This window comes from Vigna unguiculata, chromosome 1, assembly GCF_037176805.1.
Source record: "Vigna unguiculata cultivar grain cowpea cultivar isolate G323 ecotype 2 chromosome 1, ASM3717680v1, whole genome shotgun sequence".
In the NCBI taxonomy this organism is placed as follows: Eukaryota; Viridiplantae; Streptophyta; class Magnoliopsida; order Fabales; family Fabaceae; genus Vigna; species Vigna unguiculata.
Window position 1 is genome coordinate 8067236 of NC_140792.1, and position 11410 is coordinate 8078645.

Sequence of the window (11410 nt, forward strand, 5' to 3'; positions counted from 1 at the left end):
AGTGATATCACATATAATTTTTTTTTCTTCACGTGTTAGTTTGATTTTTTTTATTATAGGTGTAATTTGTCTATGTTTTATGAGATATAATGTTTTTTAATCATGAGTTTAGTTTGACATGGTGAATTGTATTTTTTTATTATTTTTATTTTTATAAATTTTCTAATGACAAATGATAAATAAATTAACCTAGTTGAAATGTTAAAGTTTATAATAATATTTAAATATGAGCTTATTTGGACTAAATTGAATTTATTATATAAGTAAAAATCGGCTGAAAAATTAATATTTTTTATTCATATAAATTAAATACATTCTGAAACACATGTGGCTATTTATATAAAAGGATCTTTCTCATATTCTAAATAAGTAATTAAAACTATAAAAATAATAATTATACATTCTTTTATATATATATATATATATATATATATATATATATATATATATATATATATATATATATAGACAAAGCTAAAAAAAATAAAATTACCATTCTAAAAAGAAAGAAAAGAGTAAGATAATATTGCCCCTTGAAAGCTTTAATTGAAAGAGTTATGAAGGAGACAACGGAACTTGCAAGTACTCAAGGCAATTTGTCTCTATTACAAAACCAATAAACTCTTGGAAGATAATACATCGCAAAATTTAAATAAACTACATGGTACTTGAAGTTTGGCACATTCAAATGACTTTTATTTTATAAAATATTATTGAATATCAATGGAAGACCAATACTTCACCATGGCCATTTAAGCTCAAGTTTGAACTTACTCAATGCCTAACTTCTTTCTTAGCTCCACAATGAACTCATAGACCTTATGTTGATCAGGAAGAGACTTGGCAACACTCTCCCTTTGGAGGCACCTCTTGGCCCAAGCAATAAACTTGGGGCATTCACTCTCTATGCTAAAGGAGCCAAAAGTCTCATAGCCCTTGAACCAAGTGTAGAATGGGACAAGTGCTACATCCACAAAACCAAGGTTGTCTCCTCCAAAATAAGTCTTGTCTCCCAGCTCTTCCTCCAACAATTTAAGGGCTTCTATCAACTCCTTCTTGGCACCTTCTTTTTCCTCTCCTTTTGATGTCCAAATCTTCCTTCCAACATCAAATATCTATTCACATTGAGAACATCACTTAATTAGATCTTGAAAAGGAGAAAAAAGCCACTAATATAACTTAGTGAGATCTTTCATTTAGACAATTTGATACTTTTTTCTGCATCATGCTCAAGTAGGCTCTGGAATATTTACCAAAGCAAAACGAATAGATCTTTCATGCAGGGAAACTAGCTTAACCACTTAACATTATGGAGAATCTTAGAAAGTATAAGAAATCTAAAGAGAGTAGCTATTTTTTGTTTTAAAAGGGACCATCTTCCTTGCATTATGCATATTCCATATTCCATAAGCTACATTCTATAGTAAAAGCTAGCATGGGAACTAAAAGTAACATAATGGAAACTCAAAAAGGGGTACCTTCTTGTCAGCATAATCAGACCAGAATAAAGCCTGAGCTTTCAGGTAAGGGTCAGAAGGCAAAAAGGGATTTGTGTGATTCCAAACCTCATCAATGTACTGAACAGCAATGAGAGATTCACAAATGGGCTTGCCATGGTGGATGAGAACAGGGATTTTCTTGTGAACCGGGTTCATTTGAAGGAGTAAAGAACTCTTGTTCCTCAAATTCTCTTGTCTGTACTCATACTCTATACCCTTTTCAGAAAGTGCAATTCTCAGTCTCATCCCAAATGGACTTGGCCAGAAATCCAACAGAACCACTTCATCTGCCATACTGATTCAAGGAAAACGGAAAAATGTTGAAGCAGATCAAGTAACAAGAAAGTATTTATGGTTCAAAAGAAGGTTGTGACTTGTTTATTTATAGCTAGTTTTGGGCTTTGGATTGTTAAAATATGACTTCAACAGGCCAGTGCACTTTGGTCTCTGTGCTTATTGCTTGCCATCTTCAAATTTTCGAGTTCAGCTCTACGAAAGTTTATATTACACGGATCTTTGAGTCACGCTTGATACGTTGTGGGGTCCTTATGTTAAATATTCTAGCACTTTCAGGCATCATTCTCCTTTCATGGCTCCACGAGCCTTTTTCCTTTAACATGGGTCATGGCTTACGTAAGAAATTTGTTTATTCTACGGCTATTTCTTATATTACCGGATTTAACTTGATTTAATCTTAAAAGAAAGTTTGAACAGCAAAATTTATTTCACTATTTTTATATTTATCACGGCATTTTGAGAAAATAAAATATATTTATCATATAAATTTAATTTTTGAATATAATTAATATTTAATATAAACATTATATTTTATAAAATCAAATGATATTTAATCAAATTTTTATTTTCATATGTGAAAACAAAATAAGTTATATAAATTTAAAAGAAATAATGTTAATGTTTATTTGATGCCGTTTAGCGTTTACGTCAAACACAATTTAATATTTTTTATCATCTTTTCACTCTTTTGTGAATGTGTTGAAAATGCATTCTTCAAAGCAAAACAAATACTTCGATAACGTTTTATTTTATCCCCCAGATACAGATACAATATGTATATATTAAATAAGACATGTATCCGATATTCTTATATGTTTATTTTAAAAATATTTGGATACGATACGTATTCATGTTGAAAAATGTATAATAATTCTTAAAAACATAATAAATATATAATTGTTATTGTGTGAATCCAAATTAAAATCACATATATTAGAATTATCAATATAAAAATTTAGAAATTATTTATCATTATAAAAATATTACTATTGTATAAATTAGATATTTTAATAATAAATATTAATAAAATATCCTAAAATAAAAATATTATTATTGTATAAATTAGATATTTTAATAACAAATATTAATAAAATATCATAAAATGACGAATAAATATATATATATATATATATATATATATATATATATATATATATATATATATATTAAATACGATTACATTACCTCGGTAAATCACATCTATAATATTTATTGATACACTCTCTTGATCAAACACATTTATCTACTATGAATTATTATATTATTATATGAAGAAACTCGTCATTAAATAGCTAATTTGGGGCTATGGATTGTTAAAATATAACTTCAACAACATGCCAATCCACCTTGTTGAGTGTGATTGCCATCTTCAAATCGTCGATTTCAGTTCGAACTTAATTTATATTATACGCATCTTTGTGGGGTCCATAAATTAAATATTCTAACTTTCTGGCATCATTCTCCTTTTATGCTCTCTACACAAACCCCTTTTCCTGACGATGGGTCATGGCTTACGTAAGTTATCTCTTATATTAGTGCATTTAATTTAATTTAATCTTAAAGAAAAGTTTGAGCAGTCAAATTTATCTTCTCTTGGTTTTTCATGTATACAGGTGGAATCACGTGCTCACAGGCAGATTAGCTAGAATCACGTGTTTTCAAAAACGTTTGGCTCAAAAATAAAATAAAATAAGTAAAATATTTATTTTAGACTTAAAAAAAATTCAAATTTTTTTTATTAATATTTTTTATTAAATTAATTATAAAATTATGTTTAAAAAAAATTCAATTTTTTTAGTACTAATTAATATATTTTTATTAAATTAATTATAAAATTATATTTAAGATTAACAAAATATCAAAAATAATTTTATTACTAATATATTTCTATTTAATTAATTATAAGTTTACATTTGAGAGTAAAATAAAATAAAATTATTCTTAGTGTATGTTAATTTTTATTGGTAATAAAAAATAATAATTAACACTACAAGAAAAATTCGATTTACCTACAGCCAAAATCTGTATGTAACTAACAAAATCCGTAGGTAAGAGAGTATTACTTACGGATTACATACGGATATATTTGTATGTAATTACCTACGGGTTCATCCGTATGTAATTACCTACGGATTCATCCGTATGTAAACCTGACTGCTACTAAATTGCACGATTTTCATCTTGTATTAGTTTTAATGAAACTATTTTATACAACACCTGTACAAATTTGGACATAATAGTTTATCATTAAAATTTGAAACATAACTACATAGCAGAGAATTTATATAACATCAAAGTCGTTAAATACAATATTCGTACCTAGGTTTTAACAAACAAAGTCAAAGATCCAAAGACAATAAAATACAAATATCTGAATATAAAAACATGCAGTGATAATATATAATACAAAAACAAAGTCTGCTAATAATCACGATAAGGACGAGGTGAAATATGGGCTTCTTCTTGATCTTGTTCCACTTGTTGATGCTGCACTTGATTCTCTTGTTCAGCCTGATTCCCTTGCACAATATTTGGCTGTTGGAAAATAGTTTGTGCAATCGCTGCTGCTGAAGGCGGCAAATACTGGATGATTGCACCAATAAAATTTTGTATCGTATCAAATTGGGTTTGAAATTGGGAACTCATTTGATGAATGCGCTCTTCACTAGTTGCTAGTCGTGTTTGAAGTTGAATAATCTGCTCTGGATTTACTTGCTGACTAGAAGATGCTTGTGTCTGTTGTATGTAACTATCAACACAATCATCATTAGAATCAACATGTCCAACCCCATACACTCGTCCCTTGTACCTTCCACCTGCCGCCTCTAACTAACCTCTGTTCCTTAGTCTCTCCTCCTTAGTAGGGTCCATGGGTGTGGATTGTGAGACACCAACAAATGCAGATCTTAGATAATGCTTGAGAAAATCTATTTTGAAATTCTTCTTGTTCAAATAAGAAATGTTTGTATTAAAATAGTAAATAATTGAGGTGTCAAACTGTAAAAAACATGGTAGAAACTAACATGTGTCCGCCTAGATCTCTCATCGACAAAATCCCCTGTAGCCTTTCGTATGTGCGTTTGTTCAAAGATTTCATCAACATGGACTGCACGACCAAGCTCCTCTGTCTGAAACAAAAAAAGTTTATAAATGAAACAATTGTTATTACGTCATACATGAATAGGAAATATATAAAGATGTCATACCAAATGAATAGCATGGTCATGCACGCTGATAGATCCCCCCGTGTGCAAACTCCCACCTTTTTCAAATAATCGATTTTTCTTAGCTGTATCACATTTCTCTCGATACATAGGCATGTTCCATTTCTCCAACAAACTGTTCCAAATAGAATCTCTAATCCAATCAGGCCTCTTACCTTCTCTTCGAGCCTCTTTAAACATCTCTGAAAGTCTATGAGATGCTTTGGAGTGAAATTTTTTTAGAATTCTATCCTCATCCTCAACCCTCCATGACACCTTTCTTTAAGATTGTAATGAATATAGGTTAAAATTGTATAATAATAAAGTAGAATACAAATATCAATATAATAATAAGTTAAAACATTTTTTTAGTAAATTATAATTTTGTTTAAAAAAAGACAATAATTAGTTATCTTTATTATCTTCTAATCAATTTGGATTTTATTTTCTTCTTTTATCTCTCTATGTCTTCTTTCTCTTGCATCCCCTTCCTTTCTTCTCTCCTAAGAGTTAGTTTTTAGAGTTTTGACATACCACATTCCTTAAATCTATTGAATCTCATGTTGTTCGTATGCAGTGGCGGATCTTCAACCAATATTTTGGGGTGTCAAAATTTTGGTTGAATTACTCTTTTGATCCAGTTTTATACCAAAAATATCAAGTTGGTTCTCTAGTGTTTTTTAGTCTCAATTTGGTCTCAATTTTTAAAAATTGATGCAATTTGGTTCTTCTTGTTAAATTTCTTGAGGTTGAACAATTTTGTTTTTCAAAATTAACACTATGATTATGTCAATTATACCAATAAAGCAAACCATTCTTATTCACAACTTCAATTTTTATGAAAAAACATTGATATAATTTAAGAAATTTAACAAAAAATGACCAAATTGCATCATTTTTTTCAAAAATCGAGACTAAATCTAGACTAAAAAACACTAAAAGATCAACTTCATATTTTTGAACGAAAATAAAAACTAAAAGAGTAATTCCAATTTGTTTTATATAAACTAGTAAAAACATTGGATTTAAGTTTTTTTATGCTAATAAATAAAATAAAACTATAATTATTGTTATTATTATAATTATAAAATTAAATATAAATAATTTTTATAGTTTTATAATATTTAATTTTCATTTATAATAATTAATTTTTAAAAAATAGAAAATAAAAAAATGGTTAAATTAAGAAAATATCACTTAAAAGATAATATTAATAAAATAACTATTTTTATTCAAAAAAACATTTAAAAGTTAAGATTGAAAAATAAATATAGAAAACAACAAAAAAATTCTTTATTTATATATACATATAGATGTATAAATGTTTTTAGAATATCAAATATTAAAATATATAAAAAAATTAATCTTAAAAAATGGGGGGATGGCCCCCCTTTGTCATAACTATAGTGCACCACTGTTCTTATGTACCAAATTTTTTATCTGGTGGTTAATATGTTTTTTCTTTCTATTTTGTTGTTATTTTTATTCTGTTTTGGATTTGTATTAGAATTAGAAATTTGTTTCTTTTGTCCAATTCAATTTTTTGGTACTTTTTAATTTACGAGTTTCGAGAGTTTTTTAATTTTTTTTTATTTTTTACATATATCTTGACGAGGAATTAAATTTTTCTACAAAACTATTAATTAGATTATTCTTTAGTTTTTTGGTAGATAATAGATTAATTTGAGCATAATTCAAAGTTGGGTTTTTTTGTAGAAAGATAATTCAAGTTTAGGAAAAAAAAATACTTATTATCGAGTTGAGAAGAACAATAGTTTTTTAATTATTTTTATTAGTGATTAATCTTAAAATAAATAACTATGCATGTTTGTGAAAAAGTTGAGAGTTGAGAACGAAAAAGTGATTTGGGACTTCAAGATACTACAAGTACCAGGTTTTATTGTTTTAATTCATTCTTTTATATATTTTTGAAAATATATGAAGATATTTTTGGTTTTCTATTTATTGTTAAAAAATTAAAGTCACTAAATTATACATTTTTGAAAGAAAAATGCTTAAACGTTGAAAATCTTCGGAACAAGATAATTTGTATTGATGGGTTTGATTTATTTTCAGAATTAAATATCTTAAGGAAAATTATAGGTTTGAAAAATGATAAATCAGATGACATTCTTAGTTACATAAAAAGAATAAATTATTTTCCAAATGTATAGATAACTTATAGAATATTGTCAACAATTTCAGTATCAATTGCTTTAGCTGAAAGGACTTTATAAAAGCTAAATATAATAAAAATTTATATAAGATCAACAATGTCCTAATAAAGATTAAACATATTGGTCCTATTATCTATTGAAGAAAGAAATGTTAAATGAAATTAATTATGACAATTTAACAAATAATTTTCAATCAAAAAAAGGTCGAAAAATAAATTTTAAATGAAAGACCTCATTTTTTATGTTTGCTTTAGGCCTCCCAGACTGTTGAGCCGCCCTTACTCCCAAGCATGTGTCCATTAATAAAAAAATAAATAAAAACTATTAAAAGAAAACATTATTAAATTATATAAAGTTTTATAAAAATAAATATTTTTATAATTTTCTTGTAAGTATTTTTTATAAAAAGTTTTATAAAAATAAATATTTTTTATAAATTCTTTTATTATTAATAATTATTTAAAATTAAGAAAATAATAATTTAAATTATATAATAAGATATGAATTTGTGTATAACTTAGTTAAAACAAAATTGTTCCTACCACACCAAATAGTCTCACATAGCTTAGAAATCGAGGCCTAAGGCAGTTTAAATACCCCGTCCTTCCCTTCTACCCTCTGAGGTGCCTTTTAATGAAAAAATAGTGATGAAACCACGCTCCAAAACGGACAATACCTTAGATGTATGTGATTGACCCTAATGATGTCACTCGGAGGACTTGGTATCGGAATAGTGGCACCCACCGTGGGGTCGATATCGAGGTTCTACATGTGAACCGTCGGTCCCTTAAGCCTTCCATTAGAGATGACCTGCTCATTCTCCTTAAACCTCGATTGGGGCTTATGTTTGATGGGGAAAACAACAATACAAACAATATACCAGAGAATGCAGCGGATATAATTTCCCCTAACTTGCAAGAATCTATGAGGAGCAACAATCAAAGAGCAGCAATAATAAATCACCACAGGCACAAATAAAGGCACCAATATTTTTAACGTGGAAAAACCCTCAAATCAAGGGTAAAAACCACGGGTCGTCCAGACCAAAGAAATAACTCCATTATGATCAACAAGAGTACAAAAGAGTCTCAATCAATAGCACAAATTAGTGCCAACACCCAACCAAATAACAAAGCAACAAAGCTTTCAAAATAGAGAAGAAGAAGAGAGGAAAACCTATAATATCGCTACTGCAGTGCGAAATTAATATCTCCCAACTCAGACCTCTTTTTAAAGATCCGACCGGTCAGAATGAAGAGCAATGAGTTCTGAACCTGTTGTAAAAATTTCAGCCCGATCCAACGGTGAACGAAACTGCAGTGCCGAATTTACGGCGACAGCTCTATGAAAAACGTGAACAGAATTTTCCCTCTACCTCTCTCTATGTGTTAGGGCTTTCAGTGTGTTCTGACTCTATTGTTCTGCCTCTCTCTTTATTTTATAGCCCCCTATCCACTAGATTAAGTGAGACATGAGCTTCTCAAGTTTTTTAGGCCTTTTCTCCACATAGAAAGGGAGCCCAATACCCAACAAATCTCCCCCTCACAACTTTGTGGAGATAACCGCCAAACTGGCGATCTCACAACAAACTTCAAACTTCCCTCTTGGCAATGCTTTAGTCATCATATTAGTACCATTATCATCTGTATGAACCTTTTCCAACTCCAACAACTTAGCATCCAAAGCATCACATATCCAATGATACCTCACATCAATATGTTTGGATCTAGAATGAAAAGTTGGATTCTTACCAAGATGGATAGCACTTTGGCTATCCACAAATAATGGATAGTTGTTTTGCACAAAACCAAGCTCCTACAAGAATTTCTTCAACCATAGCAACTCCTTGCATGCTTCAGTAATAACAATGAACTCTGCCTCTTCAAAACACTCAGGTTCTCCACCATTAGTCAAGGTTATGTACTCATCACAAGAATACCTTGTTGAAGGTTGTTTCTGTTTGTTAGACCTCCTGAGTTGGACTTGAGATGGTTCAGGTACATCTCCAAGATCATCATCATCATGTTCCTCTTGAGCATCATCAATTGGAACCTCTACTCCACTTCCAACCTATTGGTCATCAACATCACCATGTTGCTCATTGTCTTGAGCTTCCGTTTCAACATTCTCCAAATTGTGAGGGGGAACCTCATCGGATTACCATCGGTGAGATTACTATCTTTCTCGGGTGTGGTCTTCTCCACCTTATAAATGTCTTCAATGGTCTGGTCTTCCATGAATTGTACATCACGGCTTCTAAGAAGCTTCTTCCCAACAGGATCATAAAACCTGTAGCCAAATTCATCCTCACCATAGCCAATAAAGATACATTGCCTTGTCTTTTTATCTAACTTGAATCTTTCATCTTAGGAACATGAACAAATGCCCTACAACCAAAGACACGCAAATGGTCATAGCTAACATTCTTACCAAACCAAATTTTGTCTGGCACCTCAGTATTCAAAGCAACTATGGGACTGAGATTAATAATATGCACATCTGCAAGCAGTGCCTCTCCCCAAAAGTGCTTAGGCAACTTTGCTTTTGAAAGCATACATGTAACCCTTTCAACCAAGGTCTTGTTCATCCTCTCCGCTAGACCATTCAACTGAGGAGTTTTAAGAGGAGTCTTCTCGTGTCTAATACCATGCTGCCTGCAATAAACATCAAAGGGTCCACGATACTCACCACTATTATCACTACGGATGCATTTCAGCTTCTTGCCTGATTGCCTCTCAATCATAGCATGAAATTCCTTGAACTTTTCAAGTACTTGATCTTTCCGCTGAAGAGCATAGACCCATAGCTTCTTGGAACAATCATCAATAAAAGTAACAAAGTAAAGTGCACCATTAAATGACTTTACCTTTAATGGGCCACAAACGTCAAAATGCACCAATTCAAGCAATTCTGACTTCCTTGAAGGAGGATGCTTCTTAAAAGATACTCTGATTTGTTTACCAGCCATGCAATGAGAACATTTCTCCAATTCTGCATTCCTCAATCCCATAAGCACATCCTTTCTAGCTAAGCAGTTAAGCCCTTTCTCACTTATATGACCAAGCCTCCGGTGCCACAAAGATGCCTCCATATACATGGCATTCACACTGTCTTTAGCAACCAAAGCTTTAGTCCAATACAATTTAGATTGTTTCTTCCCTTTGGCCATAACCAAGTTACCTTTAGTGAGCTTCCATTTACTAGAACCAAAGTGATTGTCATAACCACAATCATCAAGCAACTGCACAGAGATTAAATTAAAACGGACATCCGAAGCATGTTTGACTCCTTTAAGCAACAACTGCACTCCCATGTTGGTTTGCAGGCAAACATCACCAACACCAATCACTTTAGACTCACCATCATTACTCGTCTTCAACACTCCAAAATCACTAGAAGTGTAAGATGTGAAGAACTCCTTCCTAGGTGTAACATGCAGTGTAGCACCACTATCAATAATCCACATGCTCTCATCAAATACAAGATTAACGGACTCAAAGTCACGAAGAAGAATAAGATCACCTTCTGTAGCAGTAGTGACACGATCATCATCATCATGGTCATTCTCTCTCTGCTTGCCTTTCTTGTCTTTGTTCTCCTTTTTTCACTTAAAACAGTATTTCTGAATGTGCCCAATTTTGTGACAAAAATGGCACTCTAAATTCTTGTATCTTGACTTGGACTTGCTCTTACTCTTCTCTCTACCACCTTTATGTTCCTTTTTCTAACTTCTCCCCCTAGCTTTTGTAACAAGCATCTCAGACTGAGATGAAGAACCATGTGCCTTCCTTCTCATCTCTTCATTAAGAGCACCGCTCTTTGCCATCTGAAAAGAAACAACACCATTCGAGGCAGAGTTCGTAATTAAAACTCGAAATACCTCCCAAGACTCTGGTAGAGTATTAAGCAACCATAATCCCATAACTTCGTCATCAAACTTTATGCCCATTCCTGACAATTGATCTAGGAGCCCTTGAAACTAATTTAAGTGATCAGAAATAGAAGAATTCTCCCTGTACCTCAAATTCATCAAGCAATTTAACAAATATAATTTATTATTGCCTGACTTAGAAGCATACAAAGACTCAATCTTCTCCCACAAAGCTCTGGCATGTGTCTCATTAGCAATATGATTATAAACATTATCTTCAACATATTGCCGAATAAAACCACATACCTGTTGGTGCTCAAAGTCCCATTCTTCTTCAGACATAGAATCTGGCTTTTGTATAGT

General features: G+C 31.0%; 1 protein-coding gene and 1 pseudogene across 1 annotated transcript; both read right to left on the reverse strand.

The window, feature by feature from the left end:
• Positions 1-516: 516 nt before the first annotated feature.
• Positions 517-1976, reverse strand: LOC114176312 (glutathione S-transferase U19-like). The gene is made up of 2 exons (XM_028061314.2): positions 1479-1976; positions 517-1115 (listed from the first exon to the last, which is right to left on the reverse strand). The coding sequence occupies exons 1-2, from the start codon at positions 1791-1793 to the stop codon at positions 771-773; spliced, it is 660 nt and encodes a 219-aa protein (XP_027917115.1). The 5' UTR covers positions 1794-1976; the 3' UTR covers positions 517-770.
• Positions 1977-4217: 2241 nt separating this feature from the next.
• LOC114187816 (uncharacterized) lies at positions 4218-5200 on the reverse strand (annotated as a pseudogene).
• Between the last annotated feature and the right edge of the window lie 6210 nt (positions 5201-11410).